Here is a 26,049-nt window from a genome sequence, read left to right on the forward strand (position 1 = left end):
ATCATATACGTCCTTCATATTTGCTTCAGTACTGCTTTTTTTTTTTTTTTTTAATACTGCACATGTAAAAACACTGATTAGCATAACACATGTCATGTAAGCCACTGCAATTGATCCCATTTATGGAATTCCTGCATTAGGAAACAGTTACAAAAGGCCACAGATGCTTGAGGTTCACCTGGTTTTTGGCTTGGATCCCACCAATCACAATGGGATATGGCCACATAAATGGAATGTATATTTTGTTTACATTTACAAATCCACCAAGTGCATTCAAAATCACTGTAAAGACAACAATGATTACACACAATAGAAGACAAGTGGTTAATGTAAATAAAAATGATTGTACGCAATTGACAGTGTGATATAAGTACTTTCATAAGGCATTTAGATTTTTATTTGACCATGTAATTTGGGCTGTCAAACTAGCCAGGAAAATGAAATGTCATGACTACGGAAAAGGATTAGGGCCAGTGAAGAGGAAAAAAAAAAGGGTGGCAGGATTCTGACTTTATTCTCAGCATCCTAACTTAAAGTGAGGATTCTCACTTTATACTCAGAATTCTGATTTTCAAGTCAGAATTCTGACTTGAATTCAGAGTTATGACTTTAATCTCAGAATTCTGACTTTAAAATGACAATTCTGACTTTATTCTCAGAATTCTGACTTTCTGACTTCCCCCCCACAATTCATAGCTCTACGTCACTAAGTCAGAATTCTATTCTGACTTTAAAGTGAGAATTCTAACTTTAAAGTCAGAATTCTGAGATTAAAGTGATAATTCTCACTTTAATGTCAGAATTCTGAGATTAAATTCAAAATTCTTACCTTAAAGTCAGAATTCTGTGATAAAAGTCAGAATCCTGACAACGCTTTTTTTTTCTTTACTGGCCCTTATCCTCTTCCATACATAACATTTCCTTCAACAAAGTGATTTAAAGCAACGATTGATTTTCTTACATGGCATTATTGATTGAAGTACATAACAAAAGTGACAAAAAGTTAGAAAAGAAAGCAAAAATAGACAGAAAAAATCAATAAGGCACTGCGTATTAAAGGAATACAATCATTTTCAACCCTCTTTTATGCCTTGTAGCTAAAATGGTTCCAAAACACTCACTGGACACTTCATTAGGTACAATAACATAAGATCCAATACGTCAATTCCAACAAGACCTTGCATGCTGCTGTGGCTTGTAAGTGCATATTTTAGCAATTCAAATATTAAGATCTGTTGTGATTCAAAAGCTGATAGGCCTCGTCTGACTGGCAAGCTGGTTCTCGACACTGCGCAACAGTGTTTACGTCGGTGGTTGGACACCTTGTCGATTATTCAAGTACTCTCCTCTATTTCTCTCAGGAAATAAATTAGATGCTCTGTGAACTGCCCTGCAGTTGCAATGTGACCGTTGAGGATTAAAAAAAAAAAATATGTCGACATAGCATAATACAAAAGTAAAGAATCAGGATTGAGTCAGAAAAAAACATGAGGAGAGTCATGAACCTGATTTATGGCAGCTTGAATTCATGAGTTTTAAATTCCATATATGCTTATAAAAACAGCGTACTGTGTTCCAGCAGTCTATGTGCGCAGATTTAAAACAACTACTGTAAACAAAATAACCCAAAATTACATAGTCATGTTGTAAATCAAATCAACATGGTAAAAGGACAAAATCCAAAGCCTCAAAGAGAAAAACAACAACCAAAACACAAAAATATAATGCAAAAACATACCTTAGAAAAAAAACCTTCTGTACACTTCCCTGTCAGCACATATTACAAAAATGTATCTCTTTCAAAAGGACATTTCCTGACTTAAGAAATTGCTGTTTAGCATGTTGTTGCCTTAAAAAAAAAATTTAAAAAATAGCACCAACATTTTAGCTAATCATCTTTGGAAGTCATCCCAATCAATTCTGCAAAACAAATTCCCAGATTCTAAACTCTATTCACTTTAATTCTCAATGGCAAAGGCACAACTCAGTAGTTGATTAAGAAAACATCCAATAAATCATATTTATTGCTTCTGTTGACATTGGTCCCAAAAGGTTTTGCTGTCCTGCAACAATCATCCTGTTGAATGGTTCCCTGCATCACCGCGTTCTCATTGTATGAAATAGAACATCAAGTTAAATTGCTTGGCAAATCATTAAATAGTGTCAATCAGGTATTTTCATTCAAATTCTATGTTCTCAGTGAGGGCTGTACGATTGTTGAATCATAATTCTTCCATAAGAGGGCTTTTTAAAAAATTGAAATGGCCCCCTTAGTGTTTAATGAATAACACTCTTAGTTAAATATAAATTGCAAATAAGTCCTTAAGGCCTCAAGAAGTATGAAGAAAAAAAAAATCTTTGCCCTTTGACTTGACAGTCTTTCCCATACAAAAGAACAAAATGAACAAATAACAGATCACGCTGGTGTCGTTTGGCGAATAGCAGAAGAATCCCAGGCTGGAGGACTGACTTCAGACTGAAGGAGCTGGTCAACAGAGTGGTCAGTCGGTGAAGTCAAAGTGGGTCCGGTCCGTGAGAGGGGCAGGGCTGTGGGGAGGTGTGGGGGGATGTTACCTGGGGCATTCATGGTCGCAGGCTGGGCGGTGGACGCGACGGCGGTGGGCAGTGAAGCCCGGGGGGCACGCGGGATGGCGGCGGACCCGGTGGTAGCTGGACCACGGGCGCTGCTCTAGCCGGAGGGCTGGAGGTGACGGGGGACTCTGGGATGTCTTGGTAGTCGGGCGGTGGCGGTGAGGGCGTGTGGATTGGGGTGCGTGGTGCTGACCTGGCCGGTTGGGACCCCGCTTTCACTCTTGTGAAGTTGATGCACCGACCCTGGAATTGAAAAACACACGTTAAGGGAACAAATGTTGCTAGTTAATTTTTGGGGGTGTGTAGACATGTTAACCCAAAATGCATGTTACAGTAACATGAGGATAAATACTAATATAGCTATTTAAGGCCAAATAACAAACAAACAAAAAAAAAAAACGCGTCTGGAACCGCAAAACAATTTGAAGATTATGATGTCGGAAACAGTGTGTTTGTGTTAGTGCCTCTCTTCTTCCATTTTTGGCCATTTTATGGCTATATATTTTTTTACTTTTTTTGTTGCCCTTTTTGCTATAAATACATTTTCTGACTTATTTTTGGCAGTTTTGTGAAATTATATGGTAGCTTTAGGGATTTCTTTTTTTTTTTTTAGAGTACTTGAGGATTTACTTTCCTGTTTTTTCTTAAATCACCCTATCCACCCACCACCCACCACCCCCCCACCCCAATTTTGTGAACATTTTATGGTAATTTTCGCGATTTCTTCTTTGCTTTTGGACATTTTATGGTTATCTTTTCAACATTTTCTTTCCAGCTTTTTAAAAAAATCGAATTTCTGATTCAAATTAGATTTTTGACTTTTGTTTTTGGACATTTTATAGTTACTTTTTAAATGTTTTCTTTAATGCATTTTGAACATTTCTTTTCTGCCTTTGTTTTTAATAAATTTTCCGTCTTGGTTTTGGTAACTCCTAGGACATTTTATGGTAATTTCCTGCCTTACGTCTTTTGTTTTTAGACATTTTATGGGTACTTTAACGTATTCTTTTCTGCTTTTAAAAAACAAAATAAAAATAAAATCTCAGATTTTTTTGGAGGGGTGGCAATTTTGTGTATATTATCGTAATTTTCTTCTTTTTCCTCTTCCTTTTGGACATTTAATGGTCTCTTTTTGGACATTTTTAGCCAGGTAATTTAAAAAACCTTTTCATTTACCTTTCATCTGTCTTTTTTCTGACAACTTAATTTTTTTTTACTCTGACCATTTTCGAATATTTAATTCTTCATTAAAATAAATAAATAAATCACTAATTAATTTAAAGAATATTTTATCTAAAAAAAAAATATGTAAAAAAAAAAAAAATACAAAAAAAGGTTTTGGAGAGATCCACAGGGAGTCACAGGAGAGGGACTAAAGGGCCACATATAGCTCAAGAGCCGCAGGTTGCACCAGGGGCTTTAATATGACATATTAGTGGTTTGTAGTAAATCGATTTTGACTTTGTAAGTGTACTGTCTGCTGTAATGCATTTGCAAGCAGAGAATTCAAGAAATTTATGTTGCAAAAGTTTATATGATGAATGTCAAAATAGCATCTTTTTATCAAGTAAAAAAAAAGTTTTGGGGTATTGTCTTGTATTGTTTTTGATTCATTTTTTAGGCATGTGGTATTTACTTCAATCCTGTCTCGGATTCTTTCATTGTTTCCTTATGGGCCTTTTGTTTATGATGTCTCTGTTTATTCCCAATAATTTGTTACATTTGTGTTGTGATTTTTGTTTGGTTTCTTGTCTGGCCTTAAGTCTTCCACCTGCGTCTTGAATTTCCAGCCTATTTGTTCTTTTCAACTGGCAGTCTCGTCCTTAAAGTTACTAAAGATATTCCATTTGATGTTTTTGATTTCCCCAAAACTTGAGACATTGCAGTTTGAGTTTGTTTGTTTTTTTTGGTCATTATTTTGACTATTTAATATAACTTGACCCCGCTCTATTGTCTGGTGTCATGATCTTAAGATGATGTAGTGGTTGTGCATGTGTGTGACATTTGGTTAGTCAATAAGTGAAGGCAGTGCTGGCAGTTGTGTGCCGCTGGCATTACCTCATCTACCCTTTAGAGCTCCATTGGCCTCCTGGGGAGACTTAAAGTGAATAAAATGTGCACAGGAACTTGTCACAACTAAGTCATTTTTGACAGTGTCTGTGCGCAGTTCTCTTTTGTGTTTGTAGCTCGACCTCCACTGACGTCAACATAAATGATGTGGTTTGGAACAGAGGTTACTGAGTTTATTGCAGGGAAAAGCGGATACTTGTCATTTGAATGACTTTTTATTGAAAATAAAATCTGACTTTTGACCTGACAGAGGGCGTGGTGATTTAGTGTCTGTTCAAGTTAATCTCAAAGTTCAGGATTATTTATTAATTTTTTTTAACGAATCTTGCTTTCTGCACTGTCAGGCTGAAACACAAAGGGCATTCCCCCAAACTGTTCCCACAGAGTTGGAAGCACACAAATGTCCAAAATATATGTTTTTTTTCCATCAAAGTCAGTCTTGGCGAAGGTTTGCACAAGTCTCGTTTTGTTGTTTTGTGAGTCATTTTTTTTTAAAATGGTGCCTGTTCTGACTTGAAACATTAAATTTAAGGATGTCGCCACCTTCTGATCAAAGTTAGCAAAGGCCTGATTGACAGATGTCTCTTGGCCGACAATCATAAATTTGAAACCTATTCAATATTTACAATTACAAATCCTTCATTATGTGGTCGACACGGAATTTGTTCAGACTGCATAATTGTAGTTGTTCTTAGCTACTACGTGAAAAAAAAAAAATCAACAACTTTCCTCAAAACATCCCATGTTATTTAATTTCAGTATTCAAGTGCGTCTGCAGGCGAAAAAGGGTCGATTACTCATCCCGTCTTCCTTCCTCTGCCCGTCTCGTTCACTCCTACTGACTTAACGTCTCCCTAGGCTCGACTCCTTCATTTTAACACCTGCTTCACATTACGAACCAGAAATGCAGCTTCAGAGCTTGTGTGATTGCTGGCACGGTTTCATCCTTGTAGCTCGATAGCGGCAATTCACAGAGAAGCCACATGGTTTATTTTTAAAGCCCCGAGTCTTTGTATTAGAAATAAGATAAGATCTACTCTGAGTTAAGGAAAATCTTATACGTGATCTGTGTAAGTCTTTCTCCAACAAAGTTAAATGTTTGAACATGTTCAAAACTATTTCCGAATTTATAATTCACCTTTTTCGCTTCCTTTCATCCTTCAAGCTTTTCAGCACTTTAAAAAATACTATCATTTGCTTTTATCTGTTCTACTATAATCTAATGTGGTCCAAGCACCAGTTAAAATCATGCCTCTCTTTGCAGTAAATGTTCCAATAATTATTTTAACAGGAATTCCTCATTTAACTCATTCAAACCCCAAAAACTTTTTTTTAATACTTTGTCCTTCACTCCCAAAAACTTATTTATACGTTTTTGTTTTGTTTTATGCTAGAGCATACAGAATTCCTTGCTACAGCTTCTGATATGAAGAGGTTGCTTAAAGCAATGGTAGTTATTACAAAAAATGGCCAGGGGGTGGCAGCAGAGTATAAGAGATCAGCCAGGGCCCATGTTGCAACAAGCTCTTTTTGCCAGTGTTTTAACAGGTTTGTGAATAATGATGAAACTTAGCTATATTCTAATGCTAATTGGTGCAAAACGGAAACAGATACAAAAATACTTTAATCTTTCTTTTGGTAGGTTCCATGTTTTTATAGTAATAGAACACAATATTCTGTGGACCTTGCAAAATCAGTCAAAATCCAGTAAAACAATTGGGAGCGAAGGGGGTTGCTTCAATGAACATGGCTGGGAGTGAATGAGTTAAGAGTGTTTTCAAACACGAGCGCTTTTTGCCCTCAGCGACTAAAAGTCGCCGTTTGCTTGCAACCTGGCAGGCACGAGATAGATTCGATTTCCGTCACTGGCGAGCCTGTACTTGGTGACTTGCACTGGCTGGGCATGACGCAACGTTCGCCTTTAAGAAGAAATCATGCCATTTTTCCACTCAAGTCATATGCGGTTTGCAATGAAGCCTTAGAAATATCTTCAGGCTAGCTCATTTCCAGGCAATGGAATGCTGTATTTCACTCAGAGTGGAAACAAGCATCTTTTAATGTAATCCTTCGATTTGAAGACGTGTTACCTGAACTTTATTTGGGAAAATACGCTTGCCAAATAACACAATCCAAAAGCTGGCGTTCTTCAAATAAATAGAGTGCACAAGCGGGCATTAATGTTGCCACGGAATGCTTGTTCTTGCCGAGTCAACAGCTGTTTCGTTATTGCTGTACATTACATTGGTTGGACCTTCGTTTTACACACAGACTGCACTCAAACTTGATTTACTGGAAAACGTCTTTGAGGTTTGACATTGAATCTTCAGTGTTGACATGTGGATGGGTAATTTTATTAACTTTTGGAAGCAAAGCTCCTTCGTTTTGGGATCTATAGCGCCTAATCAAAAAGGTCACTTGAGAGCAACAAAAAAAAAATGGAGCAGGAATCATCCTATTGGCTACTTACATGATCGCCAGGCTGGGGCCTCATCAAAGAGACCTGGTCGTACCCGCGTCGAAACAGTGCCCAGATAGCATCCAGTTTACCCTGAATGAGACAAGACAAGATGGAAAATGTTCTTCCCTTACATAAGGCGAGTCCAGTCCACGCATAGTGACTGGACTTTTTCCTACTGCTGACTGTGCGGTGTCGCCTTTCACCATGAATCACAGCATTGCAGGAGTCATGTAGAAATACACAAGGCTGTACAGTTTCACAGGCAATACAGATAACAGTAAACGCTGCTTCCCCTATGAATGGCCAGTGTTGTTACATAGAGCTCTTTGCGCACACTAAAAACACAAGTATTACTGACGCCAGGTCTAATAATGGTCCAGTGTTTAGAGGGGATGTTTGTATATTTCTTCGGATATGTCGCCACGTCTTCCCCGCAGTTTTTGGAAATGATCACAAGTTTAATAATGTGAGTGGAAAAGATTGGGTCTTTCTGTCTGTCGAGACATTTCAGCCGCACTCACTGTAGTAGTTGGCAAGAGCTAAAAAATGCACAGTCAACAAGCTGGAGTATGATAGATTTGTAAGCTGTTATGTTGTTTGTGGAAAGCGAGTGAATCCAGTATGCTGAACACTTTCCAGTTATTACTTTTTCTGACCATACTGGACCTCTTTTCTACATTATGCTTAGGAATAAAGGAACAGTTGTGGATACTGAAAGTGTTCTTTACCTGGATGGGTGTGTACCACTTCCGGTTCTGAGCCGGCTTCTTGGGAGATTTCTTTGGTTTGGGCTCGAACGGTTCGTATTCCTGCTCTGGCATTTTCACCACCGCATTCTTCGGCTTCTCCAGTTTTGCCCCCTCCTCGGTGGAGCCCTTTCCGCCCCAACGCACCTTTAAGACAGTAGTGTAAATTTGACCAATTTGTTTTGATTGCGGAATTATATATCGTCATTAACTCATTTGCTCCCCAAAAAGTATAAAAACGTTCTAGTTTAAATATTGCCATGGTCCCAAAAACATATTTGTTATTTTTTTAATGTTTTTTTTTAGATGTTTTTTTTTAAATGTTTTTTTTTTATATGCTAGAGCATACAGAAGGCTTTGATGCAGCCTCTGACCTGAAGAGGTCGTTTAAAGCAATAGTAGTTATTACAAAAAACAGCCAGCAGGTGGCAGCAGAGTATAAGAGATCAACCAGGGCCATGTATACTTTTTTTCCTAATGAAAGAAGAGACTCTAATCTTTCTTTTGGTAGGTTCCATGTTTTTATAGTAATAGAACAGAATATTCTGTGGGCCTTGCAAAATCAGTCAAAATCCTGTAAAAGGGTTTGCTTCAGTGAAAATGGCTGGGAGTGAATGAGTTTTTAATATGCGTCACCTCCATCCTCTTGATCCCGCCAATTCCTCTTCCTCCATAATATGAAGCATCCACAGTAGGCCACTTCTTCTTTGGCAGGCCGTCTTCATCATCTGACTCCTATAATAGCCAGAAAGTAAAATGACCTTTTTCGTACAGGACATAATATAGTTCTTAGTTATTGGGTTTGCCTTGGAAGAGGTCAGTCTTTTACTCAGTGCTAGTTTGCCCATCTTAAGAAATATTGGCTCTCATTGCCTGTGAGTATTCAAATTTATCCGGGTCATTTCATTCTCTGCGCAATGAAATTCAATCAATCGCTACTTAACTGTTCTGGTCTTAGAATGCGTTCATGGAACAAGACTAGGTTAGAACTGCACCAGGCTGAGTTGATACTGGCTGATGACTGACTTATTACTGGCTCTCAATATATTGTGCAGTTCTTTTGTCAAGTGATTGTTGTACTATGATAGATGCACCCATGACTTTCCACTATTTTAGGTGGGATGCTACTATATACAGTATTTATGCTTCCCCCCCCCACATTCAGTGGTGTTTTCCAACTTACAGGCTCAGGGGGAGGTGGAGGAGGAGGTTCTTTGATCACCTGGAAAAACAGCACAAATAAGACATGTTTACAGGAGGTAAAAACAACATGGTTTGTTTTGCTTTTCACAACCACATTAATCACAATAGCTCCTCCCTTTGAGCTCGGAAACAGCTTCGGAGAGAGCCCTCATGTTTCTGTAGCTTTTCGATAAACGTTTCCTTTTCATGTTCTTACCACGGTGCAGCAGAGAGGCCAGAACCACCACATGAGCAGCAGGGCCAGTAGGAGAAACAACACCAAAAGGGTGATGAGGAGGATTGTGCCATCAAACTGTAGAAGACACATACACAGCATAGTGATTAAAAGAACTGAAAAAAAAAGATCTGTAGAAGAAAGGAAGATGAAAATGAAAGAACTTGCAGACATGATCTTATCTAAGACATTACGCAGAGTAGCACTATAAAAGCATCCAAATCAGTTGGACTGCTTTCATCTGTACAATATACATGTGGAGTAAAGTGAGATGACATCCAGGCTTACTCTCTGGACACTTCCGTGGAAAACCATCCAGCACGACAACGCCTCAAAATCAAGAGAAGCAATTGCAGTAGAGGCAGTCAGAATTACAGGGCTACCTTGTGGTGTCATGGCTCAGTGGTAGAGTGTTTGTCTCTCATCCGTGAGGTTGCGGGTTTGATTCTCACCCCTGGTGGGCATGTTGAAGTGTCCTTGAGCAAGACACTGAATGGCAGCAGTCGGCCATTGGCGTGTGAATGTGAGACATTGTAAATTAAAGCACTATATAAAGCAGTCAGTCAGGCTTGAGGCTTCTATTAGCAGTGGCCATCCTCGTGTGTTTTTTTTTTTGTCCCCCTCGATGACAGCAGTTCATGTCATCTGGGAGATCCCATAGCGAATCCATCAGTAACTTGGAGCTAAATGTCCCTAAGACAAGTATGGTTCCCATTACGGACCACAGACAAAAATCAGATGTGGGTCGACTTAAGCCGATGTATCTTGGGAAAGACACAGGCCATTTATCAGAAATCAGCGGTAACTCCGTCATAGAGAGTCAGACACCACTGGAGACTGATGGACTGTTTCCTAGAAGTTAAATAGTACATTTGCGAGTTCCATGAAAATTGGTGATTAGCTAACACATGTGACGCAATATGACTCCACTGTTTTTGCACGGCATCATTTGGAAATTTTTTGACTTTTGCTGTTACCTCCTTCCATGTTGTCAAAGTCGTGGTAGTAGTAATGGCAATGGATGTCCTCCATTGTTATCAGTATGCCATGTTGTTTTCGTTAAAGTCAATGGCTATGATATCACTCTATTTAATCAGCTGACATAGTAATCTATCCTTTCTTCAATGGAAATGCAAGCCAGATCATTGTTATTAAACAAAACACTTAGCGTACACGTGGCTACAGTTGAAAAGGACAGAAAGATGACGAGAAAACCACACGCTATAAATAAAGATATCGAAACCACTTTAAAGACAAATTAACCTAAAAAAAAAAAAAAGAAGTTGTCACTTACACACTCTGTGGTGGTGATGTGCACATTGCTGCTGATGAAAGACAGACCGTCGTTCATGCTCACTTGAAGATAAATCACCCTGAAACAAAACGATGACACTTTAATTTGGGGATGGAACGTGTGTCAATGCCAAGCATGTTTTTATTTAGTCTGATGTATATTCGAACGAAGTCATTGAACTGTCTGTTGGTAAGAAGCCATTAAAAACAGCTAAGTCGCCTCAAAGGCAAAAATGTGGTCATTAAAGCAAAATGTGTGGATTAGTTTTCAATCAACTACTGTTTTTTTTTCCACTTAAAACTGAGCAAGTTGAATACACCAAATGTACAAAAGGGACTCTTTTTTTTTTTTTAAATCTAAAAGTTTAGAAAGCCCTCTTGATGCCCTAAATCATTTCCTTCTGCAAGTGTGGAAAAACAATTCTGCAAAATCCTAGTGACCTCTGGTGACCCTTTGGCAATGAGTTGAAAGAAACACTTTTGGAGGCCCCCACCTCAAGCGCCTCACTTGTTATGAACTGAGGGAACCAGGTGAACGTGAAAGAGGTTTAGCAGATGGAAAACAGGCCACGCAACTGATAAACCTGCTTTAGCATTGACACACAAAGACTGTCTGGCTATAAGAAAGGGGGAAGATAAGGGAATGCTGAGTGTGTGCAATTCGTGAACAGAACCATGCATATGATGGTGACATTTTCATTATAAAAAAAAAATTGGATATGTTTGATGCACGATAGTGTGTGTGTGTGGGGAGGGGTTTAGCTTTTTCCAGATGCGCTTTGGTTCATCACATCACACATACTGATTGTAATCAGCAACATGTGATAAAGTGAAAGTGCAGTACGTCAAAGAAAGGAAAAACAAGATTAGCTCAGTACAGTGTTGTCCTCCGCCAAGGCCAATTTTCAAACACATTAATCTAGTTTTATGTTAACACTCGAGCCACTTTCTGCTTCACGGAGACCATACCATTTTGAATGCCATCTATCTGTCAATCCAACCATTTTCATTATCGGCCATTAGTGTTAAAATAATTTCTTCAACACACATTTTTCACCGGACTAAAACTAGACTAGACTAAAACCCTGATTAATAAACAATAACTGGGTTTCCTAGTGTAAGAGGTGGAAGATAGCCCACACTTGGTGTTTTTATCTTTCCTCACCTTGTGTAGGTTCTCTTATGTTTTAAAAAATCAGCATGTGTGTACCCCACATAAATGCTAGATAACAGTAGATGAGTAACTAGCCTACTTTAAGGGAACTCGTGAAAACCCTTTAAAAAAAATTAGCGTAATATAAGCTGCTACCACTCATCTTTTGAATGTATATTTATGGAAACATGAGAAACGAGATTCATTTCCAAAATCTTTCCATCTGGATACATTTTAAATGCCTAAAATATCGCACTAAATGACAAGATTATGGATTTCTCTGAAATAAACCAGCCTCCATTTTTTTCTAACTGACATTCCGACATGCACAAATATTTTTAATGGCCATGTGTGCCGAAAAGTTGCAAAAGGGCTCTCCCTGCGGGTTTTCCACCATGCGGTGAAGCGAGACGTGCACAAACGAAACACATGGCCTCGCGTTCAAAAGACCCCCAATCGCTGTTACGAGGCTTTGATTGGCCCGATGAGACTGACAAAGCTTTTTCAAGGGACACGGCGAAATATGGGGAAGAAAATGACATGCAGGCAGGCATAGATGGTTTGTGGGCTGTGAAGCCGCAGTGGCAGCAAAAGTCAAGAGAGGAAGAAGGATGGGGAGGGAGATGGTTGGAGTGTCAGATGGTTTGGTGGTAATGCATGAAGCCATGGAAAGTTACAGAGGATTTTGAAGCGGGACGCTCTTGTCTGAGTTTGAGGCAGGAAAACACTTAATTTTATGACTATCAGTTATGAAAACAACGGTAACTAAGTCTCAATCAATACGTGTAGTTAAAGTGGAATGTAAACCATCAAATATATTATTTTATTGCAATTATATTGATTTTGCATTCAACACAGCATTGCAAAAAAAGTAATTCATAAACTCAGTGGCTGGGCTGCATTGAATATGGAAGTTTTATGTCTTCTTTCGCTACTACAGATTTTATTAACTGCTGTATAATTCAAGACGGAAGCAGAACAAATGTACATGGCTTCACTTGTGTTGCAGAGCTGCTTATATTTGACTAAGCTGTCCTGGAATTCAGCGGAAAAAAAACTCTCAAATAGGATCAGATGTATGGTCTTTGTGTATCAATACAGTAGACTTACTTCCCGACTTCGTCAATGACCGGAGCTGGGCACAGCAGGAAGGTGTTTTCGACACTTGCAGGCTTCTCATCTATAACATAAATCAAACAAATTTTCATTTTCACGTGTAATTTAGAGTTCATTACAGATCCCTTCCACAAATGTGTTATAAAATTGTTGCCTTCTACTCACTGATTGTGATTGTGTCGTTGATTCGAAAGCTGCACAGCACCTGGTCGATGTCCCTGCCATGGAGGAACCCGTTGCCCCTCACCACCACTTGGAAAGTCTCTGGTTACATGCAAACATTTTGGACGCGTTAAACTAAAAGGCTAAGACGATAGGGCATTTAATATTGTGGTAAATACCTAATGGTAATAATTTTCTTTACAATACCCACTTTGAGCAAAACTCATGCGTTTTCATTCATCTCAGGCAGCGGCCATTTTGACACTTGCTGTTGACTGAAAATGACATTACAGCTGCTCAGGTAACAACCAATCACGCCTCACCTGTTTTCTGAAGCTGAGCTGTGATTGGCCATTACCTGAGCCCTGAGCAACTGTGATGTAAGTTCGGTCTACAGCAAATGGCAAAATGGCCGCCTCCCGAGATAGATAAGTTTGCCATGGAGAGGGGGTCTTCGGGCTGAGACAGTCTCATAGAAGTTTGGCTCACTCCTATATGACAGGTCATGCATGTGGTGATGTCGAATGCCCTAGATTCATGCCTTGGCCAGATTGTAGTGTAATGGGTGTGTTAGGAACCCAACTGCAGCACCACACAGGCAAATGAAATTGGTAAATGATTTATTGTGGTGGGCAGCACGGCGGCTGACTGGTTAGCACGTCCGCCTCCCAGTGCAGAGGACGTGAGATCGAGTCCGGGCTTCGGCCTTCCTGGGTGGAGTTTGCATGTTCTCCCCGTGCTTGCGTGGGTTTTCACCGGGTACTCTGGTTTCCTCCCACATTCCAAAGACATGCATGGCAGGTTAATTGAACACTCCAAATTGTCCATAGGTGTGATTGTGAGAATGGTTGTTCGTCTCTGTGTGTGCCCTGCGATTGGCTGGCAACCAGTTCAGGGTGTACCCCGCCTACTGCCCGAAGCCAGCTGGAATAGGCTCCAGCACCCCCGCGACCCTTGTGAGGAAAAGCGGTCAAGAAAATGGATGGATGGATGGATTTATTGTGGTTTAGGAGAATGGTTTGGAACAAGGCAGGATAATCAAACTCACAGTCTTTGTGGTCTGAGTTCGAGTTACTCGGGAGCGCCAGTGACATTCTAAATTGAGACTGAAAAAATAAATAAAATACAATCTCTAGTTTTTTAGAGTCAATCTTTGGAGGAGGGTATTAAATTTGTTTTTGTTTTTTCTGTTTTATTGAATATTTTTTAGTATTTCTTTTGAATTAAAAAAAAATATTTTCCCTGTTTTTCTGAATACTGTATATATTTTTTAGTTTTTAATTTTTGAGTATTTTTTCTCTCCTGTTTTTCCTAATAATTTTTTTAAAGTAATTTGAGTACAGTAAAGTACAGTTTTTTTTACATGTAAAAATCAGAAAGACATAAAAAACCACATGTATCATTTTTCAGTCTGGGATCATCATTTGAAGAGTGTGTGCAGCACCCACCTCCTGCACACACGCTAGATGGCTCAGCTGCCAAGATCTCAATGCATGATTTCTTGATGATCTGAAGAGGAGAAAAAAATGACATCATACATCATTTACACTGTTCCGGTTTGGTTCACAAAATATTTAATTAAAACCTCAAAACCACACAATTCAAGTCAAGCAGCACAATGCAACTTTTACAAAATACAATTGTGGGCTTTCTTTGTACAATGAAGCTTTTATTTACCGAATCGATAACACCCCGGAGGGCGTGGAAGCCTCCCAAAACAGGAAACACATGCTCAATGGTGTCTGCAATGGTCGCCAGCTATATTTATCCATGAGTGGAGCCATCAGGTGGGAATGCAAAAGAAGAAAAGTGAGAATAAATTAAGATTTTGAAAGTAGAAATAGACACTTTACACAAGGTCAATATTGGATCATTCACTCCATTCCAATAGTTCTCAAACTACAATGTTAAAGCTTCCAAATGCATCCACTCTACTGTATATCATCCCCAATCTACAGAATGTAGTGGGTCACTGCCCTACTTGGCCCCAATGCAAGTGGATTGTAACTTTTCCATAGAGGTATATATCTATAAGGTAACATAACATACAATACCTGAGTCTCATTGAAGTCTTTAACACCAACACAATACACAATGGCTCCAAGAGATCTGGCTCGCTCGGCCTGTTGTAAAACAGGGCACGTGAATGCTTCCCAGAAAAACAAGCAATCAAACAGCGGGTGTTCCTTGGCTTCCCGAAATGTGCAACGTGTGAAACTTTGTGCCACTTTAATGGTGCGGTTGTTACCTCTTGCTGTGCAGTGATAAGTTGATGTTCCTGCAGTTCTCCGTCTGTCAGCGCTATAATTACGCTAGCCTTGCCTGTAAAATAAGAACAGTGATGGTACAGGATAGTCACAACAAAATCTGTGTGAAATAATGTTTTTTTTGTGTGTTTTGTTGTTGATCATTCAGTAGGTGCCTACCAAAGTTCTCCTGGTATATCTGCTCATTCGCCTTTAATAAGAAGACAAGTTGGTCAGAACGTGCAGAAGAAGCTCAAACTTTTCATTAGATGCGTTTTCGCTTTTTTGGGAGGGTGGGGAGAGGGGGGTAATATTCTTTATAAATAATACAGAGCAGGGCTTTAATTGCCTACCCTCTGCAGTCCAAGGTGCATAAATGTGTCTCCACCTGGTTTCTCTCTTTTAAGCGCATTCAGCCCCTTTTGGATGTCCACCCTGCAAAAGATAACAAATCCAAACATGTTTGCTTTGAATTAGTGTCTACAAAAAGCCAAGCAGTTTTACACAGTAACAGCTACATTGTCGCATGCGTTCATTTGCAACAGTGTGTCTTCGAGAGGACATCTGCTTTCACTCTAGTGCCATGCTTTGAATTAAGTTTGATGACGATTGCTTCCTATTGCGTGAGAGCATGCGGCACTGCAGTGTCATGCGCTTTTAGGCTTAGGCTTCCTCAGCTACTTATCTTTAAAGTAGTAATGTGGATAATCAAAGTACATATTTCACTTACCTTTTATCTGTAAGTTTTAGGATGGTTTTTGCTCCTGAAGAGAATGTTATGAAGGACATCCTAAGCATGGGACTGGGGAGGAAAGACCAAAGAATGACTCTAAGGACTTGCAATTTGTCAATGGTCAGTAAGGGGACAATAACATTTTAGGAAAGCCACATTTGATTTCACTAAAAATGATGCTTAAAAAAACTGACAGAATTTATAGTATCAGCTGGTTACAAGTTTCTTTAGCGTAATTTCTGTTCAGTATTGTTTAGTTCATGTTGATCCGAATGGTCAATCGAGCATGTTGTTGTTATGTTGTTTGGGATCCTGGATGTAATTGTTCATTGACATGCAATCTAAACATGTTGCTTACTGTAGTAAATGAAAACATTTCATTGAGGCTTTAGTCACTCCTGCAAATGTTACTGCTCAACTGATCAAAACATTAGCCTGCTAAGGGTTTGAACATATGCTAGGATGTAGCAATGGAAGGGATACATTTAATTTTATTGCTCTATTATGTGTGTGTGTGTGTATGTATGCGTGTTTCTCTGTGGAGAACTTCGTCATGGGGCTTCAGGAAGTCCAGTACGGGAGGAAAGACATTTTCAAAGTGTCCACAATCATAAAAAAGGTTTATACGACCTCTTACGGTCCACTTGAATTCTTGGAAGCTCACATAAAACATGCCCATTGACCTTAAAATAGTACAGTAACCGGGTCTGTGGATAGCATTGTGTCTTACCTTTTGAATTTTTCTGCTAAATTTTCCACAAAGTAGTAGATTTCATCCCAGTGGTTCTGCACACTGCCAGACCTGAAACACAAAAACAAACAATGCCTTAAATCTTTTTGTTTTTTTCATTTAGTACTCCAAAAGAATTATTAACACATCCTTCTTTCAATACGCAATACAAAGACCACGATGCAGACCTGAAGACTTTCATCATTAGTGTAGCGTGGTGACGGTGGGAATTAGCTTGTAGCATTTTGTTAATGTAGCTGAGCTGGAAATGTCGCTATTGCTGATGTGTGAATTTTCTTTCAGGCCGCATTTTCAACGAAAAAAAACCCCAGCTTTACATTAAATGTTGAAACACCACAACTACAGATTTTGTCCTTGTAAAATGTAATAGGCTAATTTAAAATTACCTAGAAGGCTAGCATGCACAGCTTTATTTTCTAGCTAAAATGCTTGTGAGCAAATTCCTTTCTTCCCCATATTTGATAATGTATAGGCCTGTATCTGATCAAAAGTTACAAGAAGAGTAATTAAAGTGTGAAAGGCTTTTGTATATAACCCACACCCCCCGCCCCCTCTCCCTAACTCAAGCTAATAAGTCTATGACTGAAATTATGCCTTGAGGTACTTGTATCTCCCAGGGGAGCACTACAGTATAAGACTGGACTATAGATGGACATAAAAACACCATATGGAGCAACATTTCCTCTAGGTGAAATGTTTGTGTTTGCTAATTGGTCATTAGATTAAGAGTATGAAGCTATGAGCAGTACATAAGGAGGCTTCCGGCACAATGTGAGCAGTCATCAGGTTAGTAGTTAAGTTGAGTGAGAGAGATGACACATGGGAAATGAGCTAACCGAGTGTGGTAAAACTACAGCCCCACTCAGATGATGACGCCTACTCAGAGTCAAGTTGAAGAGAGACAGAATGTTATTGTAGGTGCTGACTGACTGATGTAACAATATTAGGCGAAAACGCGCCAACATGTGTGTTGCTGTTTCTCTCTGCAAAGGAGAGAATGTCAACACTGTGTTTTCCACAGTGCTCACTTGGGTTTACTACCTTTGTTTAAGCCGGGTGCACACAAGAGCTCTGATAGCAGCTAGCTAGCAATATGCTTTTCGCGGTAGGCTACGTCATTTGAGACAGCGTATACTGTAAAATAGATTTGTTGTTAATTTATGAAAAAGCGAGTGGGTCTCAGGGTGACAACAGTTGAGAACAACTGACCTAGAGGACTTAAATATATGATATGTTAAGTATGCCCACCTTAAAGCAACACTAAGCAACTTTTCGTTTATGTTGATTATGGCGGCACCAAAAGGACAAAAGCCGTAATGTTATGCCTGAAGGAAGACCACATTTCCCATGAGAACAAGCGCATTGCGTTGTTTTTTTTAGCTCACATCAGTCAAATTGACTTCCTACTTTGTAACAAATAGAGAAAGGGGGAAGTGACATATGCCATAAAGCAGTCAGTACATTTGTAGTTTTTTTGTGTGGCAGTGTTCCTACCATCCTCCTCAAAGTTGCTTAGTGCCAGTAAAAATGATACAGACCTCCTCAGGCCATGGCAAAGGTACCATTCAACTAGTTTAAAGTCCATGTTTCATCAAAAGAGTTATGAAAATATTTTATTAAGGTTGAAAAGTTCCTACTTTAAGACTTGTTGATTAACCCAAAAAGGATTGTGGGAAATTGAATTTCCAAGAGAAAACCCACACAAGCACTGGGACAACATGCAAACTCTCAGAACCTTGTGGTGTGAGACAACAATCGCAACCCACTCATCAACGATGCTGCAGCAACATCAAATAATGTACATTGACTGAGGTCATTGCTTAGGGAGTTTTTGATTGATTATTTTTGGCAGTGGAGTCTCATGGTACATAGAGAACATAGAGGACTTTGTCTCGCCAAGTCACATCATCGTCAGATCATCATACATGATGATCTGAAGAAAGTGAGAGGAGTTGACTCATTCTCGGTGAGAACAATGACAGATTACAACACTACTCCTCCCCCCATGACTCCGAGACTCAGAATTCCCCGTGCAGACCACACATGCTGCAAATATCTCCTCCCAACACAAAGAGGTCTTCCACAATGACATGGACTCCATGAACTCTGGCGTCTGCTTGTGCGCAGTAACGAATGGCGGTCAATGTTATAACTCAGCATTTTGTTCTGATAAATCCCCCAAAACACACACAAACACATCAAGGCTTTCTCGTAATGCTGACTGAGCTAAGAAGGAGGACAAGACCTTAAAGATAAACAATGTTTAAATGGTGTAAGCGCATGTAGAAGGATTGCACACTCAGCCACATAGATTTTGACCTGAAGGAACTGTGTACAGTATTTCGGAGTAGATTGAGTAGATTGTTCCCTTACTCAATAGTCATATTAAAATGTCATATGTGACTATTTAACATGAGGTTTATTTGCTAATAGGTCTTATTTGACTTGGATCAATCCCATTGTATGAGATGGCTGCCATCGTGGGACTGAGGTCTAGCTTGCAGTTTCGCTCACCTGTTCAAACACCGCCGGGGAAAGGAAGTGGTCAATTCTGTGTGACTATTATTTTATCTGGAGTGCCCCCCTACCCCCATTAATTTCCTTTGAAATCAGAATTTAGTGGTTTGAGCTGAGCCCTAAACCGGAGTGGCTTGGGGTTTTTCAAAGGTGAGGGGGAGTTAGAATGTGCGGACAAAGCAATTGAGGCCAAGTTACATCATCGCAAACCATCATATCCACGAAAGCTAGAAAAGGGTTTGAACAGGATCCCAAATAGGCGGACTTCACAGGCTTTACCCAAGATTGTTTTTAGATTATTTTGATACATGTTTTAATTTAACGGAGTAACTTTTTGGATATTTACAGGGATTTTAACTTATGGCAGCTTTTCTGGTCATACTGTAGTGTAGTGGGTGAGCTGGAGCCCGTCCTACCTGACTTTGGGCAAGAGGTGGAGTACACCTTGGACTTGTCATCCACCAATCACAGCTTTTCTGGTCATCTTTTAGTTCGTCTAGCATCTTCTATTTATTCTTCTTCTACTACTGTTTGTTCTTCTTGGCATTTATAGGCACACTGGATGCTCAGTGACACCATGCTGCTTCTCACAGATCCATCTGGGTCTTCGACGAAAGACATCTGATTCTGGGGAGGAGACTTGTGATTGCTAGTGAAGTTATCGGAATGTGTGTTGGACTGTGTTGATCATCTAGTTCACTGGGTTCACTGAGTACCCCTATCCAGCCTGTTTTCCATGTCTCCCCAGCCAACACAGCTGAGGATCGTTATCAGGCTTCATGCAGAGCTTGCTGATTAGATGATCGTTTGAAACACCTGTGTTGGCTGTGGGAGACATGCAAAACAGGCTGGATAGTGGTACTCGAGCACCGAGAACTGAGAACCACTCATTCAAATATTCTACAGAACAGTAAGCACACACTTGGATTTGTTTTCCTTGTCATGTATGCGGTGCCACATTTTACAAATTGGTCAAGACAATTGGTCAAGACAGACTTGATGCCTTGCAGGACTTTTTACACCGCCCCATGTTAATTTTTATGAGATCATTTTATATTCTTCAGTGTGAGAAACTTCCTGATCATGGCATATTATTCCTTTGTGGGCATAGCCTATATTATGGCTTCATCTCTAGGCAACTAAATTTCATGGTCACTGACAGTCATAGCACCTGGTGAGAACAGTCTGTTGGAAACAGCGTTGTGCATCATTTTCCCACATGCTGCAGCAGCAAGGTTTGCTATGTGAAGGACGTTGTCTGTGGGATTACACACAGATCAGGAGTGAGGTAATGTGAAAACTCTGCTCGCTGTTTTGCCTGCCAGATAAAGTGTGGCGAAGATTTACCAAAGACTTCCATCCGAGGGCCAAGTTTGTGCGTATGTGTGCAACCTTCTGGCAAACAAGTCAAAACATCTTGGAACTGGTACTCAGTACTGCACTTAAATGCCCATTTGTGATGCGCTAGCATTCTGACCTTATGTTGCTGAGTAGGTAAAACACCCGTGTCTTGATGTGAAAAACAAAATGAGTCAGATACTGCTATGTAGACCTGGGAGAGGCTAAAAGTCCAAATGGGAGAGAAAAACAAATGAGGAAAGACTAAGGCAGCATTTCCACATTGTAAACTAATGTACTTAAAAAAGAAGATATGTAAAAAAGAACATGTAAAATTATTTTCTATTTTATCATCAATGTGAAAAATTGTTCATCAATTAAATCGAATATTTTTTTTGTCTTTAACTCTTTGACTGCCAGACGTTTTCAGAAAAGGGATGCCGTGCGTGCCAGCCGATTTGAGCATTTTGACTGATCTTTCAAGGTCCACAGAAAATTATGTGTTTGGACTATGGAAACACACATACTACCAAATGAAAGATTGGACTCTCATCTTTCATCAGAAAAAAAAGTTTGTTTCTACCTTATTCCGTTTTTCAGTAATCAACAATAGAAAATGGTTAGTTTCACCTCTGTTTTGAAACAAACGTCTTTTAACGTCTTTGGCACTCCGTAGGATTTTACTAAATGTTATTTTAACGTTTTTGTCAGTCAAAGAGTTAAACAGAACCCTAGTTGAGACTGAATCCTCAGCGCCCTTGATGTTTTGCTGGGCAAGTAGTGCACCCAGTTTTGTCTCAACTGCTTCAAGACACAATCAGTCAACAATCAGTTTCACACAATTTTCCAAATTCAATATTAGCCTTTCTCTACTTACTGTGGACAATTCTGAACATTATATTACTCTGGTAAAGGCCAACGTAAAGGTATGAGGACCTCAGGGTATTCTGTTTAGTTGATGATAAGCCAGAGTGGACGGGACAACGGTGAGGGTGGATGACAGCATGTGGGAAAAAGCCCTGCTGGTCTGGAGGCTTTGTGGCTTTCAGCATCATTGTCACGCTTCAAAGTGTGGAAGAAGGAAAAATAAAATTTCAAAAATCCCTACAGCGACCAAGACGGCTGTCTGCCATTCCAGCTGGGCCTATCCAGACCACCCCGGCCTGCATCCAATAATGGCGCTCCAATTCGACTGACTGGGCACAAAGATTTGTTTGTTTAAAACCGCTAACCTACTTTTACAGCTAGTGCTACGCTATGACTCTTTACTGCAGCACTGCTGAGCTAAAGCACATACGTATATGTATGCACTTGAAAGGGAATGCAAGTAGAGAGACATTTCATATTGATATTTCAGTTTTATTTCTATTTTATACAATTAATCCAATAAAATAGTATGAGGCTTATTCAATGATCCAAAATAGAGATGACCACATCATCAATATAATAAACTATAGCAATTTGTACAGTATTAATGCTAACCATGTTGACATAGAACCAGAACAATGTTTATGTTCCTCCATCATAGCACCATCAAAGTATTATGTTAGTTTATTTTTGTCTGATCTCACTTGTTTTGCTAGCATGCTCTCATTAGCATTTAGCTCCTAGCAAACCTATACTAAATACTGTACAGTTCCATTAATGTGGTTACCTGCTGTTGTTACAAAAGAGTAATGAGACTTTGCTGACCAAACTGTTCAACTTATCTTACATTAATTTATCTTAATAGATTAATAGATTGTTTTTTAACAATGCTAACATTAGCTTTTAGCACCAGGCAAGTGCAGTTTCATTCCATTGTTTGTTTGTTTGATTTTATAGTTAAAAGACTTGATTGGTCTCACATCAAATCGCATTATACAGTATTACCTTATTACATTTATTTTTTATTTATTTTTTAAACAATGCTGACATTAGCATTTAGCATCAGGCAAGTGCAGTTTATTCCATTAAGTTTTTTTTCTTTTCTTTTCTTTTCATTTTATTTTTTTTAATTTTTTTTACAAGGCAGTAAAAACACTTGATTTGTTCCACACCAAATTGTATCTACAGTATTACCTTATTACGGTAGTTTTTTTGTTTTGTTTTGCAAGGCTGACATTAGCATTTGGCGCCAAATGAAGTTAAACTAAGTTAAATTGCTTAACTGCTCTTTTGATAATAAGTTATCTTGTCTTGTCTAATCTTACTAGTAGTTTTAGCCTTCAGGGATTCGCATTTAGCGCCAACAATATGAATTTGGTTGATTGCCTTTTTTGTGCAATACTACATTTTAGCACAATAGCATTAGCGTTTAGCTCCAAATAACTATACTAATGTACAGTTAATGCTGTTACGTGCTATCTTTAAAAGACTGTAACACAATCTAGTAGAATGCGCTCACACTTTAGAAGCTGATAGCAAGAGATAGTGACCTAAAAACATTCATTGTGGTTAAGAGGCTAGAACATCTTTTAGCTTTTATCACTGGGTTTTAATGCATATGGAAACAGTTTATGGTTGTATTACATATAATTCTTGGACCCAATGTACACCACACAACTCATACTAAGGATAAGTAAGTCGAAGATGTAGATCAGGGGTGTCCAAAAACATCTACAACATGCTGGATAGGGTCCTTGAGTTGCCCAACCCTGATCTAAGTCTAATTAAATTACTCGATCAGCACCATTATCTGGCTTTGCATCAATATTTAATGTGAGGAGGATATTTTTGTATAATTCTACAAATTAGTAGATACAACTGTCTGTAATACAAACAAACGCAAGACAGTTGGTGGGAGGATGAGTCGATGCTGCTTTCCAGCACTCTTGCTTGAGTCACGAAATAAGGCCATTAAACTCTGCACATCAGTGGTAAAACCAACTATAATCCCGTATTTGGAGACAAAATAAACTATATGTAAGACCAACATGCTGTGTCTGCAAAAAATACCCAAGGGATGAGGCTGAGTGTGGCTTTAGGAAGATTATTAGAGGACTTCCTCTTGTTTGAAGTCTACCAGCCATGTCTGTATTTACAGTATGTACATACAAGTAAGTATCAAGTTCTCCCTGGTGCAGGGCACTGAACTGGCGCGAGAGCTAACAATAGAAACGGCCTATATTCACGTTCTTCTCAGCTTGTGTCTGTGTTTTAGGCAACAAAGCAAGTCAACAATGGCCTCCACATCTGGACGGCAGCCCCGTGTTTTAGCTTTTAATTCAAGTCGTGCAGCAGATGCTTGTGGGCGCAGCACGTCAAACATAAATCCGTGCGGTTAGAAGATTGTATACTCCTGATAAAGATATTCGCCCGAACAGACCTTTAAAGGTTGACTGTCCTACATTTTGTTGAAGTTCACACCAGGTTTTTCCATACACAAACACATATTCATTTATGCCCTGTTCTGCCTCCATAGATCAATAAATGGCTGTATAGTTGAGTTGATGGATTGATTGTTTAACACATGTATAGGCACACATGATACATACTAAATTGTTGGAAAGATGGACTTAGCTACATAGAAAGAGGGGATAGATGGACCAATTGATGTGACGGATGGACTTGTGGATAAAGGATTAGTTGGAATGATGGATAGACAGAATGATAGACAGATACAGATGAGTTAGATAGGTAACTATTGCATCTCAGGTGGATAGAGAGTAAAAGTCTACACACCCTACCAACCTGTACAACTAAATTAAAGAAACTATTTATACGAGGAGAATATATATATATATATATATATATATATATAATAAATATTAATAAAAATAAGCAACTGAGATCATGTTGCACACCCACTGATGACTGCGAACTGGCTGCGGTCAGAATTAAGCAATCACATTCAAATTGATGTTGATTAAGAGTCCTCTACCTTCAATAAAGTTTGCCGAAAGGTTTTGTGCTAACGCTGACTGCTATTATGAACTGTTCATAATTCTCTCCTTCCTCTAAGGTCCCAGTTCCAGCTGAAGAAAAACAGTCCCCATGCATGATTTGACCACTACCACCATCACGCGTCACTGTAGGTATGGTGTTCTTTTGGTGATGATAATTGTTGTGCTTGCATTGAACATACCTTGTGGAATTATAGCTGAAAAGTTGAACATTGATTTTCAATGGACCATGACAAATCTCCCCAAAGTGAGTTTTGGTTTGATTTGAACAGGAGTGTGTAGATGATATTTATATCTAAGGTGAATTGGCATCTAAATGGATATATAGTAAAGATACAGATGAATGGATGACATTTGGATGTCAGTAGTTGGGAGAAGAAATCGACATGATATTTATTAATAGAATGGAAAATTGATAAGGTATTTAGGTAGAGATGAGCAGATGAATATAAGTCCAAGCGTAAATTTGAAAGCGTGTGGAAGTGCCATTGTGGTGGACTTTGCAATGATCATTCGTTACTTACAGTATTATAAATTACAGAGTCTTTCCGAGTGCCTTTTTAATGAGCCGTGAAATCCCCAAATGGAGGAATGCAAGTTTTTTTTCACCACTGAATTTTCTTCACTGGCAGTCTGCTCCACGCTGCTGAAGTCCAGTGCCGAGATGTCACTAAACCACAACATTTTTCCAGTGTGGGAGTACAGACAGCACTAATGACAGAGTGATGGCTGAGCAAGAAGTAGGGATACGCGAGTAGGTCTAAAAGCATAGACTCTTCTCCATACGTCTTTGTTTAAACGGGTGAGTGCGTGAATTCTAAATTGGGCAACAGAGAACATGACTGTATCATCCAAACAGTCGCTCCTCTTTCTGCTGATTCAGCAAACCGCAAGACCGCCTCCTCTGCTGCGTCACCCCATGCACATGGATGCAGCGATTAAAATTTATGGCATAGTCGTCTTCATCTTTTACAAATCCGATTTCTGCCACAAATTAAGCGGTAAATTGCATTTATGCATTCACTAAAAGGATCCAAACTTACTTGTCAAGCACAAAATAGAGGTCAAAAGCGCCTTGACAAGAACTCTCTTCCTCTTCCTCCTCTTCATCCTGAAGCTCTGGTTCTGCTCTGGCGGACGACGAAGTGAGTAAAAGTAATCCAAACAAAAGCAGAGCAAGAGACATGCTCCACAATAATCTTGGCACCATTTCGTCTTTGTTTACGGGGGGAAAAAAGTAGTTCCTCGGCGGCTTGGAAAAACACACACTGATACACAAAGTGTCCTCACATCCCACCAGTCAGCTTTAAAATGAAAGGGATGCAAGGCAGAAACAAAGAAAAAGTCTACTCGGTGCCTTTGCGAAAACGATTAAAAATGGGGGAAAAGTTTCCTGTCAGAGAGTCAAAACATGTTGAAAGTGGGGCAAAAAAGGAGGTGAAGAAGCGGAGCGCTGTTGGCACGAGAAGATCTGGGAACCCGTGGGACAAGCTGGACTCAAATGGACCGGGTTTCATATTTCACCTTGAGGAGGAAAGAACGAGAGAGAGAGAGAGAGACTGAGAGAGTGAGG

The 26,049-nt window shown here is 39.4% G+C and overlaps 1 protein-coding gene across 1 annotated transcript; it reads right to left on the bottom strand.

Moving 5' to 3' along the window:
• antxr1c (ANTXR cell adhesion molecule 1c) lies at positions 1-25,985 on the bottom strand. The gene is made up of 18 exons (XM_077551725.1): positions 25,520-25,985; positions 16,717-16,788; positions 15,984-16,055; positions 15,607-15,688; positions 15,434-15,464; positions 15,256-15,329; positions 15,062-15,130; positions 14,685-14,765; positions 14,456-14,516; positions 13,011-13,109; positions 12,840-12,909; positions 10,578-10,656; positions 9,266-9,361; positions 9,050-9,088; positions 8,503-8,601; positions 7,849-8,013; positions 7,130-7,210; positions 1-2,835 (listed from the first exon to the last, which is right to left on the bottom strand). The coding sequence occupies exons 1-18, from the start codon at positions 25,684-25,686 to the stop codon at positions 2,584-2,586; spliced, it is 1,689 nt and encodes a 562-aa protein (XP_077407851.1). The 5' UTR covers positions 25,687-25,985; the 3' UTR covers positions 1-2,583.
• Between the last annotated feature and the right edge of the window lie 64 nt (positions 25,986-26,049).

This window comes from Vanacampus margaritifer, chromosome 18, assembly GCF_051991255.1.
Source record: "Vanacampus margaritifer isolate UIUO_Vmar chromosome 18, RoL_Vmar_1.0, whole genome shotgun sequence".
NCBI classification, from domain to species: domain Eukaryota; kingdom Metazoa; phylum Chordata; class Actinopteri; order Syngnathiformes; family Syngnathidae; genus Vanacampus; species Vanacampus margaritifer.

Excerpts from the sequence above, each read along its gene's own strand:
- antxr1c (XM_077551725.1), bottom strand. The coding sequence starts at position 25,686 with ATGGTGCCAAGATTATTGTGGAGCATGTCTCTTGCTCTGCTTTTGTTT. Across the intron at positions 12,910-13,010 it reads CAACGACACAATCACAATCA|ATGAGAAGCCTGCAAGTGTC; the intron begins GTGAGTAGAAGG and ends TTTATGTTATAG. Across the intron at positions 8,602-9,049 it reads CTCCACCTCCCCCTGAGCCT|GAGTCAGATGATGAAGACGG; the intron begins GTAAGTTGGAAA and ends TGGCTATTATAG.